The 14,790-nt window shown below is 45.4% G+C and overlaps 1 protein-coding gene and 1 long non-coding RNA gene across 2 annotated transcripts in view; both read left to right on the forward strand.

The window, feature by feature from the left end:
• The window catches only part of LOC111971818 (uncharacterized), a 28,917-nt gene extending 22,437 nt beyond the window's left edge, over positions 1-6,480 (forward strand). The window contains exons 17-25 of the mRNA XM_070446420.1: positions 339-565; positions 656-870; positions 1,195-1,228; positions 1,613-1,659; positions 1,974-2,001; positions 3,353-3,534; positions 3,624-3,774; positions 5,950-6,052; positions 6,270-6,480. Coding sequence (XP_070302521.1) covers positions 339-565; positions 656-870; positions 1,195-1,228; positions 1,613-1,659; positions 1,974-2,001; positions 3,353-3,534; positions 3,624-3,774; positions 5,950-6,052; positions 6,270-6,381 — 1,099 coding nt within the window. The 3' untranslated portion in view covers positions 6,382-6,480. The remainder of the gene's footprint in view (positions 1-338; positions 566-655; positions 871-1,194; positions 1,229-1,612; positions 1,660-1,973; positions 2,002-3,352; positions 3,535-3,623; positions 3,775-5,949; positions 6,053-6,269) is intronic.
• A 1,889-nt stretch (positions 6,481-8,369) lies between these two features.
• On the forward strand, positions 8,370-9,868 carry LOC139029300 (uncharacterized). Its single transcript, XR_011481605.1, has 3 exons — positions 8,370-8,490; positions 8,544-8,572; positions 8,697-9,868. It is a non-coding gene; the product is annotated as an uncharacterized lncRNA (long non-coding RNA).
• The last annotated feature ends 4,922 nt before the right edge of the window (positions 9,869-14,790 follow it).

Below are 14,790 nucleotides of genomic sequence, written 5' to 3' on the forward strand. Positions count from 1 at the left end.
TTGTTGCTCATTCTCAGGACGGATCAGCCTAGGATGTTATTTGTTGCTCAATCTCAGGATGGATCAGCCTAGGATGTTATTTGTTGCTCACTGCGTTTGTTTGTTTTTTAAAATAAAAATAGTATGTTCTAAATAGTTTGTAGTACAATTAGTACACAGTATGTAGTTTTAGTAAATAGMAGGCAAGACAGATTTCAGACACTTCCTGGAACACACTGAGGGGACATAATTGAGTGTGTCTTCCTCTTCTCTTCTCCTCTTTTCTCTTCTCCTCTCCCTCTCTCCTCTACCCTCCTCTCCTCTACCCTCCTCTCCTCTCCCCCTCTCTCCTCTCTCAGGTCAGTGACCCTGGCCCAGCTTACAGACTGTGGTCATTTGATAGCCAGTGAGGTCATCAAGCTGTTCCACACAATGAGGCTGAAGGTGCAGGATCTGAGGGGGGTGGGCCTCCAGGTGCAGCTCCTCGAGGGGGTCCACTCCGTCCCCAAGGACCCCTCGGGCCCTAAAACATCCATCAGAGACAAGCTGCTGGCCCAGCGCCACCCCGCCCAACATAACCATACAGGTAGGTGTGTGTGTGAGCTCTTGTTAGTGGTTACCTCAAGGAGCCAGTCATCGAGCCATAGAACGACCTCTGCTGTCTCTCTCCCTTCAGATTCGCTATCTAATACCGCCATTACTGACACATGCACCAGTCAGGAAAATAGTTCCTCTGCCAGAGTCCTGTCCCCCTTCTCCACTCCCCGCCCTACATCGCCTGCTGAGCCAATCCCAGGGACAAGTAAAGGAGAGCCGCCACCCTCTACACACACACCTAACCATGTTGGTACACGCCTTAACCTCAGCATCGAGGTCTCCCCTCCCTCACAGGTACTTCACCCCTAGTTCAACAGTGCATTGCTCTCATTGAAAAAACATTCGGTTGGCTATGTTTTTGAAGCATCATTTCAAGTACAATCAAAGTTGATTTGTCACATCCCGGGGCGGCGGGGGGCGGGTCGGTCAATGTAAATAGTCCAGCGTGCCAATTTGAAGAATAGCTTCAGCAGTCTATGCTTGGAGGAGAGCTGGAAAGCGAACTTTTGGGGCAGTAAAATCACCCTCACACACAGGTTTCCCAGGAAACATGTATGTGTGCCATGTGTGTCTGTGTCCCCCCCTCCCCTCCATCCCCCCCCCCGCCCCCAATGTCAGGTGGACCGGTCGTGTTGGAGGCCTTGCCTGCAGAGTTGATGAGAACACCCCCCCCCCCCCCCCCCCAACCCCCCCCCCCCCCCCCCCCCCCCCCCCCCCCCCCCCCCCCCCCCCCCCCCCCCCCCCCCCCCCCCCCCCCCCCCCCCCCCCCCCCCCCCCCCCCCCCCCCCCCCCCCCCCCCCCCCCCCCCCCCCCCAAAACCCCCCCCCCCCCCCCCCCCCCTGGTGGAGCACTCCCTGGACCCACAGAGACACAGCAAGAGAAACCCACATGGGTCACACCAACGCACCCGTTCACCCATGGCCCCTCTTCTCCTCTCTCTTACCTGTTCATCTTCCCTCTACCCCTCCTCTCCTCCTCCCCCCGGTCTGCCCCTCTGTAGAGCACTGAGTGCTCAGATCCCCAACCAGTCTGACAGACCGGCTCCACAGGCATCATTACTGGAACTGCCCTGACTTCTCCAGCGTACACACACACACTCCACAAACATTCTCATTAACTCCAACACCCCAAAAACACGCACATATTGTCTGCTCGGTGTTGTGTGTGTGTGTGTGTGTCTGTGTGTGTGTGTGGTGTGTGATGTGTGGTGTGTGTGTTGTGTGGTGTGTGTGTGGTGTGTGTCCGTGTGTGTAGTGTGTGTGTATGTGTGGTGTTGTAGGTTGACCCGGAGGTGTATGCAGCCCTCCCAGAGAACTCCAGGAGCAGCTGCCGTTCGCGGTTTTTTTTTTTTTTTACATTTTTTTTTTTTTTTTTTATTATTTATTTTATGGCCGCAGAGAGAACGCCCAGGCAAGAGGATCATGGGTAAGACTGCAGACCAAAGTAGTGCAGAATACAGTATATCTATCCAATAATATACACTGAGTTTACCAAACATTAAGAACACCTTCCTAATAAGAATGGTCCCCTCAGTTCGTCGGGGCATGGACTCTACAAGGTGTCCAAAGCGTTCCACAGGGATGCTGGCCAATGTTGACTCCAATGCTTCCCACAGTTGTGTCAAGTTGGCTGGATGTCCTTTGGGTGGAGGACCATTCTTAACACACACGGGAAACTGTTGAGGGTGAAAAACTGTTACGAGAATTATGTTCTCAATGTTCATAAACCCAGTTCAATGAACTACTCCGCCTGAAACCCAGGATTTGTAGGAAACTGGTTGAAATTAATCAGACGGAGGCCCAGCTACGATAGTCAGAAAGTTTATTTACGAGAGCCCTGGTTAGTTGTACAAAACCATTCATTTTATACTAGCTCCTTACGCACATAGTCTTGCACACAAACAGAATTCATACGCACATACATTTGCACACAAACGTTAGGTATCCTACGCACACACTGTCCTGCTACCCAGCCAACAAAGATTAGGGGAGTCCGTGAGAATCACTCCCCGTCCTCCCTCAAAATAGGGAGAAGTACTGGGAAGTACTCTGTGGCCCCCCGCCAAAGTCGGCACCAAATCTTGCTCAGACAGTCTGTTTTTAAGATACTATAATAGACATATTGTACAGATATATTGTTATACCCTAATTCTGATTAAAAACTACACTCACGGATATATAATTCTACTGACTAAAACCACACCCATCATTAATTAATTATGATTCTAATCAATTTCATACAATTATATGGTTTCAGGGTGGAGTATTCTAATCATTCATTTAAACCTAAAAATTCCATCAACAAAAACCCTGCAGCATTGCAGTTCGTGACTCAAACCGGTGCGCCTGGCACCTAATACCATACCTCATTCAAAGACACTTAAATCTTCTGTCTTGCCCATTCACCCTCTGAATGGTACACATACACAATCCATGTCTCAATTGTATCAAGGCTTAAAAATCCTTCTTTAACCTGTCTTCTTCCCTTCACCTACACTGATTGAAGTGGATTTAACAGGTGACATCAATGAGGGATCATAGCATTCACCTGGATTCCCCAGTCAGTTTGACATGTAAAGAGCAGGTGTTCTTAATGTTTTGTACAATCAGTGTATACCAGTAATATAATATAGAATATATATGCCATTTAGCAATACACTGGAAAGAACCATAGAACCGACTAATGATCAAATTAAACTTCCATTGCATTGCCCCCTTACCTCTCTCTTTCCTTCTCTACCTTTCACTCCACCCCTCCCCTCTCTCTTTCTCTGTAGCAGACCAGAGGAACCCCCTGTTGCATCTGAAGCATGTGGGGGTGGGTCGGATGAAGCACTGCTACAAGAAGAGTGCCAACAAAGGCCCCTCCCCTCTAAAGAGGCCCCGCCCACCAGGAAACACCCCGGCCAAAGACCTACCACACGTGCTCAGACCCAGGGACCTACCCAATGTCCTCAAGGTGAGCCCCTAAGCACTTATCCAAGGTAAGTTTTCTGTTTTATTAATGATGCATAGTGATTAAACTTGCCTGAACTGACCCCCATCCAGCTGGAGAATGGACCTTCCACCTCCCCCCTACAGCAGGACGACCCAGAGACTCTGTCCAAGTTCACCCCTCGCCCTGAACCCACCCTGGCTGGAGCTTGTGATTTCATGGACATCCGAACACTACTCAGAGAATGGGTCACTACCATCTCAGGTACAGAATGGGGAGTGGGTCGTTTACTACCATCTATGGGAAAAAAGGGGGACATTTTCTGCCATAGTACAGTCGTGGCCAAAAGGTTTGAGAATGACACAAATATTAATTTTCACAAAGTCTGCTGCCTCAGTTTGTATGATGGCAATTTGCATATACAGTGATCCCTCGCCACTTCGCGGTCACTTATCGCGGATTCGCTATTTGCGGATTTTCATAATGCATCTTTTTTTTTTTTTGGTGCATTGTGCTTGCTGCATTCTGATTTCGCTAAAAACTCACTCCCGGCTTCTTTGTATCAAAACATGCTACGAACATTGTGCTAATCATTTGTCGTCTGTGCAGTTATGTGTACGCGTAGCATAAAACAGCCTGGCAAAATTAACATTAAGTTTGGCCCAAATCTATATCGTAACTTTCGAACATCTCTTAAACCATAATGTCGACGAACGGCCTAGTCACGTGAGTCACATGTAATTGTAATACATGTAATAGATTGCTCAATTGTAAAAAAAAAAAAAGTTTTCTATTTCGGCGGGACTTTCACTAATCGCGGGTCATTTTCCGGAACGGTATAACCCCCGCGATAAACGAGGGATTACTGTACTCCAGAATTGTTATGAAGAGTGATACCGATGAAATTGCAATTAATTGCACGAAGTCCCTCTTGCCATGCAATGAATAAATCCCCGCAAAAGAAACATTTCCACTGGCATTCTCAGCCCTGCCACAAAATACCGCGAGCTGACCATGTGATCAGATGGAATTTCTCACGTTAACACAGGTGTGAGTGTTGACGGGGACACGGCCGGACGATCACTCTGGTCATGCTGATTGAGTTCGAATAAACCAGACTGGAAGCTTCAAAGGTGCTTGGAAATCACTTGTTCCTCCTCCTGTCAACCATGGTTACGCCTGCAAGGAACACACGTGCCGTCACATTCAGTTTTTGCACAAAAAGGGCTTCACAGGCAAGGATATTGCCTGCAGTAAGATTGCCCTAAATCAAGCCATTTATCGGATAATCAAGACCTCAAGGAGAGAGCGATTCACTGTTGTGACGAAGGGCTTCCAGGGCGCCCAAGTCCAGCAAGCGCCAGGACACCGTTCTCTTAAAGTTGATTGCAGCTGTGCGGATCGGGGCAACTCCAATCGAATACACCAGACGAGTTGCTCAAGGAATGGCAGCAGGCAAGGTGTGATGCATCTGCAATCACCGTGAGGCGAAAGACTTTTTGGAAAGATGGCCTGGTGTCAAGAAGGGCAGTGAAGAAGCACTTCCCTCCCAGGAAAAACATCAGGGACAGACTGATATTCTGCAAAAAGGTCAGGGATTGGACTGCTGGGAACTTTGTGTCAAAGTCATTTCTCTGATGAATCCCCTTCCGATATTTAGGGGCATCCGGAAAAAAGCTTGTCCCGGAGAAGAGCAAGGTGAGCGCTACTCATAGTCCCTGTGTCATTCCCACAGTAAAGCATACTGAGACCATTCATGTGGGGGGTTGCTTCTCAGCCAAGGGAGTGGGCTCACTCACAATTTTGCCTAAGAACACAGCCATGAATAAAGAATGGTACCAACACATCCTCCGAGAACAACTTCTCCCAACCATCCAGGAACAGTTTCATGACGAACAATGTATTTTCCAGCATGATGGAGCACCTTGCCATAAGGCAAAAGTGATAACTAAGTGGCTCGGGGAACAAAACATCAATATTTTGGGTCCATGGCCAGGAAACTCCCCAGACCTTAATCCCATTGAGAACTTGGGGTCAATCCTCAAGAGGCGGTTGGACAAACAAAAACCCACAAACAAAAACCCACATCCTGACTGATGGGCTGCCATCAGTCAGGATGTGGCCCAGAAGTTAATTGACAGCATGCCAGGGCGGATTGCAGAGGTCTTGAAAAATAAGGGTCAACACTGCAAATATTGACTCTTTGCATCAACTTCATGTAATTGTCAATAAAAGCCTTTGACACTTATGAAATGCTTGTAATTATACTTCAGTATKCCATAGTAACATCTGACAGAAATATCTAAAGACACTGAAGCAGCAAACTTTGTGGAAATTAATATTTGTGTCATTCTCAACTTTTTGCCACAACTGTRGTTGTGTTTTTGACTGGGTTAAAGATGTAGTTTTGCGTTTTTCTAAGTACTTTTCCCCCCTCAGACCCCATGGAGGAGGACATTCTGCAGGTAGTCAAGTACTGCACTGATCTGATCAACGACAAAGACCTAGAGAAACTTGACCTGATCATCAAGTACATGAAGAGGTACGGTCCATTCGTGGTCTAACTCTCCCCTCTTCACCTCTGTCTCAGTGAGGGACCACACGGCCATGGTCAAATAGGACCTGTTTGGGGATAGAGGATCATTCTACCCCTGTTGTTGAGATTCCATTTCAATTAGTGTTTTTCTCTTTTTCTCGTGTGTTTAGTTTATTAGATATTCAAGTGTGTTAGGCCTAAGGCATGTCTTATGTCATGGCAGGTTGATGCAGCAGTCTGTGGAGTCTGTATGGAGCATGGCCTTTGACTTCATCCTGGACAACGTGCAGGTGGTGGTACAGCAGACCTACGGCAGCACTCTGAAGATCACATAGGAGAGGGAAGCACTCTGAAGATCACGTAGGAGAGGGCAGCACTCTGAAGATCACGTAGGAGAGGGCAGCACTCTGAAGATCACGTAGGAGAGGGCAGCACTCTGAGATCCGTAGGAAGAGAGAGCAGGCAGACTCGAAGATAATAGGAGAAGGGCGGGCCTCTGACGGATCACGATGTAGGTGGTAGTCTAGGGCAGCACTCTGAAGATCACGTGAGGAGGTAGCAGTCCTAAGCTGATAGTTCGTTCACCATGGAGAGGGCAAGTGCACTCTTGACGATCACATAGGAGAGGGGCAGCCACTCTGAAGATCACGTAGGAGAGGGCAGCACTCTTGAAGATCACGTAGGAGAGGCAGCACTCTGAAGATCACGGTAGGAGAGCGTCGCAGCTCTGTATACAGATCACGAGTAGGAGAGGTTAGCTAGGGAGATCAAATAGGATAGGTGACAGCACTCCATGATGGCTGAGGACCAAAAGGACAGAAGGGGCACTCTGAGATGCAACGTTAGGAGAGTGCAGCCACTCTGAAGGAGTCCTATGCGGATGAAGAGAGGCGGCCCCCACAAGCACCTCTGAAAGATCCGTAGGGAAGGGCAGCCACTCTGAAAGATCACGGTAGGAGAGGGCAGCACGTCTGAAGATCCACGTAGGAGAAGGGCAGACATCTGAAGATCACATAGGAGAGGGCAAGCACTCTGGAAGATCACAGTTGGAGAGGGCAGACAACTCTGAAGATCACGTAGGAGAGGGCAAGAAGCACTCTGAGGATGCACTGAGGATGCAGATCGGCGTAATGTCTAGCAAGATCACGTAGGAGCAGAGGACGTTGGGCTGAAGATCAGTAGGAGAGGGCGGCAGCACTTTCTGTGATCACGTACGGAGAGGGCAGCACTCTGGAAGATCACGTAGGAGCAGGGCGCACTCCCTGAAAGATCACGTAGTGAGAGCATGAAGAGCTAGGCATGCTCGCATGTGAGAAGATATTCACTGTAGGTGATTTGGAGACGACAGCTGAAGATATAGCCTTAGGAGAGGGCAGCACTCTGAAGAGTCCACGTAGGGAGAGGGCAGCACTCTGAAGATCACATAGAGAGGGCAGCACTCAAGCTAGTATGGTGAGGGTATCTGAAGAGATGACGAGATGATTGTGAGAGTATGCGTCCCAGTTTGCTCCTCCTGTTCTATGATTTTGTGTGCCACTGTTACATCATCCGACTATTACATCATGATCCTGTGGGGAGCTTGTGGTCAAATCTGGTCAAATCATAATGTCTGTGATCTTCAGCACGGAAGTCGGGTTTCTAGAAAGATGCCAGAGTTTTAGAGTTGGATGACATTTAAACTATTTTTCCCATTTCCCCAGTTGTCTTTGAAGGCACTGAAGTCGGAGTTCAGAGTTCTAGTTTGCAGGTTTTGACACGAACAATAACCTGGACACGTGTTTCTCTTCTTGTGTCATCACAGTGAAAGAGTTCTGTGAATCAGCACACAACGCCTCTAATCTCTCACTTTGACATCAGCAGAGCCCAACCTGCCTTCTGTTGTGAAGTCCGTCATAACACCACGTCAGCAGAACAGAGCACACCGATATCGGGCCTGGCGCCGGATACGATTTTGAAAAATCACTAACGTTGGCCGCATTCACACATGTCCAGCACTCCATGGGTCCGGGAGGGGGAGGGGCAAGGGAACCCTCTTCCCTCTAGCCCCTATTGGTCAGGACCACTGAAAGTCATGAGTAAGTTGGCACAGTTGGCCACTAGGTTCCTGTGAATATGCAAATCGCCCAGTCTAGGACAGACTGAGGACCTAGAATGGCCATGAATCTTCCTTGCTGTCTCCACTGCAGATTTTCATCGTTCTGGTTGACATGCAGGGTTTGGGAAGCAGAAAGCAAGAGGACGTCTTCTTCTCTGTATTTCTTTTCTCGCCTCTGTTCTGCCTCGAGTTCATTAGCTCCGCATCTTTGTCACTCTCTCTCTTTGCACCAGTTGTTCTGTTACTCTCTGCTTTGCACCAGTTGTCTGTTACTCTCTGCTTTGCACCAGTTGTTCTGGTTACTCTCTGCTTTGCACCAGTTGTTCTGTTACTCTCTGCTTTTGCACCAGTGTTTGTTACTTTGCTTTGCACATTGTTCTGTTACTCTCTGCTTTGCACCAGTTGTTCTGTTACTCTCTGCTTTGCACCCAGTTGTTTCTGTTAGCTCTCTGCTTTGCACCAGTTGTTTCTGTTACTCTCGCTTTGCAACCGAGTTGTTTCTGTTACTCTCTGCCTTTGCACAGTTTGTTCTGTTACCTCTGCTTTGCATACCAGTTGTTCTGTTATCCTCTGCTTTGGCAACCAGTTGTTCTGTTACTCTAAGCTTTGCACCAGTTGTTCTGTTACTCTCTGCTTTGCACCAGTTGTTCTGTTACTCTCTGCTTTGCACCAGTTGTTCTGTTACTCTCTGCTTTGCCAGCTCCTCGTTCTCAGAAGTATCTGCAAACTGACACAGACTCAAAAACACCCTGTCTGGGACACTGGCTTGTTTTTAAAAAGCAAGACATTTTTTGAACCTTTCCTCTACAATAAAGTGCCATTGTAAATTGCATGTAAATAGTATTTTCAATGCCGCCTCTTGTTCATTTTACAAAGAAAAGGCTTGTTTTTTTTAATATATATTTTTTTCCTTTTTTCTTGTATGGTTTACAAGTAGTGTGTTATTAACGGTTAGTTTTCGTGTGTGTGCGGGTGGGTGGCGGGCGTAACAGCATGGAAACCAGAAGCTGGCCAAATCCCTTACGTTATTTTTTTATGTAATTTGTATTTAGTTAAGACATGGAATATCAAGGGTTTGAAGTGTCTTCCTGTCCTTCAACTACACTGATGAGAGAATACTGGAGAAAGCAATACCATATGGCTTTGGATTGCTACTATGTAACAAGTGCAGATTTCTGAAAGGAGTTGAGGAAGCTATTTCAGACTATTGTGATGCACCCAGACTCTCCTGTCAATGCTTTCTGTGACATCACATAAAATGGTAATTCTCTCTTGTGACCTCAATTCGTCACACCTATTTCTGACATCACATAAATCTGCATTTGTTGCAACCCAAAAAAGAACTGACAGTTCTCTCATTGTGACATACCATGAAATGGTTCCTACTGTACCTGATCCATGATCATATAACAGTTAGTATACTGGTGAAATAAATGTAGTTGTAAACACGGGAGACAGACAGCCCTTGATTCTGAGTTAATTATATTCAAATTAGTATGCTGTCGTCTCTGAGTGACTGTAAAATACTTTTCCTGTCATCTGCCATAGCTTTCGAAGAGTTAAGGGCCAGAAGAAAATATATAATTGGTCAGTCTACCTGTCTTATCATGACTGACCCGTGCCTGAAGACCTGAAGCTGTGACATCATTTGTATGTTTTCTAAGAACTTGATAATAAACTTGGAATGAATAAAAGCCTTGATCAAATCTAATTTTATTGGTCACAAACACATATTTAGCAGATGTTATTGCAGGTGTAGCGAAATGCTTGTGTTCCTAGCTACAACAGTGCAGTAATATCTAACAATTCACAACAATACACACAAATCTAAAAGTAAAAGACTATATTAAGAAATATATAAATATTAGGACGAACAATGTCAGAGCGGCATTGACTAGAATACTGTACATATGAAATGAGTAAAACAGTATGTAAACATTTATTAAAGTGACCAGTGATTCCATGTCTGTGTATAGGGGGCAGCAGCCTCTAAGGTGGAGGGTTGAGTACATTATTAAAGTGGCCAGTGATTCCATGTCTATGTATATGGGCAGCAGCCTCTAAGGTGCAGGTTGAGTAACATTATTAAAGTGGCCGGTGATTCCATGCCTGTGTATAGGGGGCAGCAGCCTCTAAGGTGCAGGGTTGAGTAACATTATTAAAGTGGCCAGTGATTCCATGTCTATGTATAGGGGCAGCAGCCTCTAAGGTGCAGGGATGAGTAGCTGGGTAGTGATGGCTATTTAACAGTCTGATGGCCTTGAAGATTGAAGCTGTTTTTCAGTCTCTCGGTCCCAGCTTTGATGCACCTGGACTGAAAGGAAAGGAAAACTTTGAGCTTATTGCAGTTAGGTGGTCACACAGACAGAACTTTTTAGCCAAACTGGACAGCGGCTAGCCCATTGTGAACTGTCAATAAATACTAACTAATAATATGCTAGCATTTGGTGCCTGGTTCAAGACGGGCTTGCTTATAAACTTTTGGGTTGTTACATAATAAAAATACAATAGTAATGAAAATTATCCTAACAAAGCTACTACAGTCTCATTGGTGGTAACTAGACCTTATTTACCTGTGACTTTTTTTTAACAAATTCAATTTCAAATTACAATAACAAAGAAACAGGACATCACTACAAGTATATTTTCTTAAGAAACAAAATAACATTAAAGTAAAGCAAATAAATAAAAATTCCTACACATTAATTGCCAKTTACAACAGTTTAAAAAGTTTAATAAAATGAACTGAAAAAGGTCAGGGGTTACATTGTATAAACCTATGATGTAAGAATACTTTTGTTATTGACTAATCCTAGAGATTTTATAGAATATTTGGCATTTGGGGACAGATTTCAAATATGAGTTTTCCCACCATTAATGTTTCCCATGGGGAGTTTAGAAACACTTCCAATAAGGGCTGTGTTTCATGTAGGCTGACCCTGGTGTGACCTAACCGTGTACATCTCTCTAGGACAAGGTGACCTTTATCAATATGTAGAGAACAACTGCCATGCTGATCTGGACGAGACTGCCGAACCAAGGCAAAGGTAAGAATCTCTGGATTAACTATCTAATGTTAACTAAATGTAGTAGTGAATATATTGGCCACATTTCTTTAAATTGATAATTATGTGAACTGTCTTGTGCAAGTTTTAAACTGACATAAMACCTGTTAGCAAAGGTGTCAGCTAGAGATGACATGCAGGAGCTTGCAGGGATTTACAGTTTTTCATGATGTCTACTTTGATGCTAATTAGCATTTTTTTWWATCTGCGAGTGAATAGTGCCGAATATATTGATAAAAGTCACCTTGTCCGAGATTCACATGGTTATCAAAACGTCACGCCAGGGTAAGCCTACACAAAACATTTCCCTKTTTGACCGCTAGGTTTTATGGGTGTTATCGAGCCCCACAGTAGAGGTGTCATAAGGCACAAGATGCAGTGATGTATCATGAATACAGTCACAGGTAAATGGYGTTGTTTGGCCGACACACCACTGATGCTCTCTGCCCCCCTGATTGTTGAATTATTAACCCATATGTTTAACCTGACACTTATATCTGGTACTATCCCCAAGGTTTGGAATGTGGCCACCGAACACTACACGAGGGTCTTGCAAATCACTGTTGAGGGTAGATATGCTTGATCCATTTTTGCTGATGCTCTCTGCCCCCATGATTGTATCTGGTACTATCCCCAAGGTTTGGAATGTGGCCCATGTACTACCCCTTCACAAAAGTGGTGAACCTTGTGACCTAAATAATTATCAACCTATTTCTAAACCTTCTTGCCTTGCTAAAATATTAGAATCCTTGACTAATTCTCAGTAAAGATCTTTTTATCTTTGAAATGTATTCTAAATGTACATCAGTTGAGTTTTAGACCAGGTCATAGCACTATCTCTGTGCATCCCTAGTTATAAATGATGTGGTTAACTGTATGGATAAAAGGCAACATTGTGCTGCTCTCTTCATTGACCTGTCAAAGGCTTTCCATAGTGTTGATCACTCACTGCTAATTCAGAGGCTTTCCTCAATTGGCCTAGACCAGGCTGCATGGTTTAAAAATTACTTGACAGATAGAACTCAATGTGTATCTACTGATGGTATTAAATCACGTTTCCTGGTGTGTACAGCAGGCGTCGATTCTGGGTCCTGTACTTTTTACTGTTTACATAAACAATATCATCTTGTCTGTAAATAAAAATGGTAACCTGCACTTGTATGCCGATGATACTGTTGTGTATGCTATTGCCCCACGGTTGACCAGGCTCTATCTGAACTACAGCCTGCCTGCATTGTATAACAGAAAAAGTTATTTACTTGAAATTATTATTGAATACAGGTAAAACTAAGTATAAGTTGTTCTCTAGAGCACATAAAAATAACTGATGATTTAAGCATATGTACTCTGGTTGGTGTCCATATTGGTTGTGTCTGTGCTTACAGATATCTGGATAGATGAAAAACTGTCTTTTAAAAAGCATATTGACGAGTTAGTTAAGAAGCTGAGATTAAAAATTGGCTTCTTCTATAGAAATATTCAGTCGACATTCCTATCGGTCCTTGACTATCAAATCAAATCAAATGTATTTATAAAGCCCTTCGTACATCAGCTGATATCTCAAAGTGCTGTACAGAAAACCAACCTAAATCCCCAAACAGCAAGCAATGCAGGAGTAGAAGCACGATGGCTAGGAAAAACTCCCTAGAAAGGCCAGAACCTAGGAAGAAACCTAGAGAGGAAGCAGGCTATGAGGGGTGGCCAGTCCTCTTCTGGCTGTGCCGGGTGGAGATTATAACAGAACATGGCCAAGATGTTCAAATGTTCATAGATGACCAGCAGGGTCAAATAATAATAATCACAGTGGTTGTCGAGGGTGCAACAGGTCAGAACCTCAGGAGTAAATGTCAGTTGGCTTTTCATAGTCGATCATTCAGAGTTGAAAACAGCAGGTCTGGGACAGGTAGCACGTCCGGTGAACAGGTCAGGGTTCCATAGCCGCAGGCAGAACAGTTGAAACTGGAGCAGCAGCATGGCCAGGTGGACGGGTGACAGCAAGGAGTCATCAGGCCAGGTAGTCCTGAGGCATGGTCCTAGGGCTCAGGTCCTCTGAGAGAAAGAAAGAGAGAAAGAGAGAATTAGAGAGAGCATACTTAAATTCACACAGGACACCGGATAAGACAGGAGAAATACTCCAGATATAACAGACTGACCCTAGCCCCCGACACATAAACTACTGCAACATAAATACTGGAGGCTGAGACAGGAGGGGTCGGGAGACACTGTGGACCCGTCCGACGCTACCCCCGGACAGGGGCAAATAGGCAGGATATAACGCCACCCACTTTGCCCAAGCACAGCCCCCACACCACTAGAGAGATATCTTAAACCACCAACTTACCATCTTGAGACAAGGCTGAGTATAGCCCACAAAGATCTCCGCCACGGCACAACCCAAGGGGGGCGCCAACCCAGACAAGTGACGCACCCCTCCTAGGTACGGCATGGAAGAGCACCAGTAAGCCAGTGACTCAGCCCCTGTAGTAGGGTTAGAGGCAGAGAATCCCAGTGGAGAGAGGGGAACCGGCCAGGCAGAGACAGCAAGGGCGGTTCGTTGCTCCAGTGCCTTTCCGTTCACCTTCACACTCTTGGGCCAGACTACACTCAATCATAGGACCTACTGATGAGATGAGTCTTCAATAAAGACTTAAAGGTTGAGACCGAGTCTGCGTCTCTCACATGGGTAGGCAGACCATTCCATAAAAATTGAGCTCTATAGGAGAAAGCCCTGCCTCCAGCTGTTTGCTTAGAAATTCTAGGGACAGTTAGGAGGCCTGCGTCTTGTGACCGTAGCGTACGTGTAGGTATGTACGGCAGGACCAAATCGGAAAGATAGGTAGGAGCAAGCCCATGTAATGCTTTGTAGGTTAGCAGTAAAACCTTGAAATCAGCCCTTGCCTTAACAGGAAGCCAGTGTAGAGAGGCTAGCACTGGAGTAATATGATCACATTTTTGGGTTCTAGTCAAGATTCTAGCAGCCGTGTTCAGCACTAACTGAAGTTTATTTAGTGCTTTATCCGGGTAGCCGGAAAGTAGAGCATTGCAGTAGTCTAACCTAGAAGTGACAAAAGCATGGATTCGTTTTTCTGCATAATTTTTKGACAGAAAGTTCCTGATTTTTGCAATGTTACGTAGATGGAAAAAAGCTGTCCTTGAAACAGTCTTGATATGTTCGTCAAAAGAGAGATCACTGTCCAGAGTAACACCGAGCTCTTTCACAGTTTTATTTGAGACGACTGTACAACCATCAAGATTAATTGTCAGATTCAACAGAAGATCTAAAAGATCTAAAATTTGCAGTCATCCACTTCCTTATGTCTGAAACACAGGCATCCTGCGAGGGCAATTTTGGGGCTTCACCATGTTTCATCGAAATGTACAGCTGTGTGTCATCCGCATAGCAGTGAAAGTGAACATTATGTTTCCGAATGACATCACCAAGAGGTAAAATATATAGTGAAAACAATAGTGGTCCTAAAATGGAACCTTGAGGAACACCAACATTTACAGTTGATTTGTCAGAGGACAAACCATCCACAGAGACAAACTGATATCTTTCCGACAGATAAGATCTAAACCAGGCC

This window comes from Salvelinus sp. IW2-2015, linkage group LG2 (genome assembly GCF_002910315.2).
Source record: "Salvelinus sp. IW2-2015 linkage group LG2, ASM291031v2, whole genome shotgun sequence".
Classification (NCBI taxonomy): Eukaryota; Metazoa; Chordata; class Actinopteri; order Salmoniformes; family Salmonidae; genus Salvelinus; species Salvelinus sp. IW2-2015.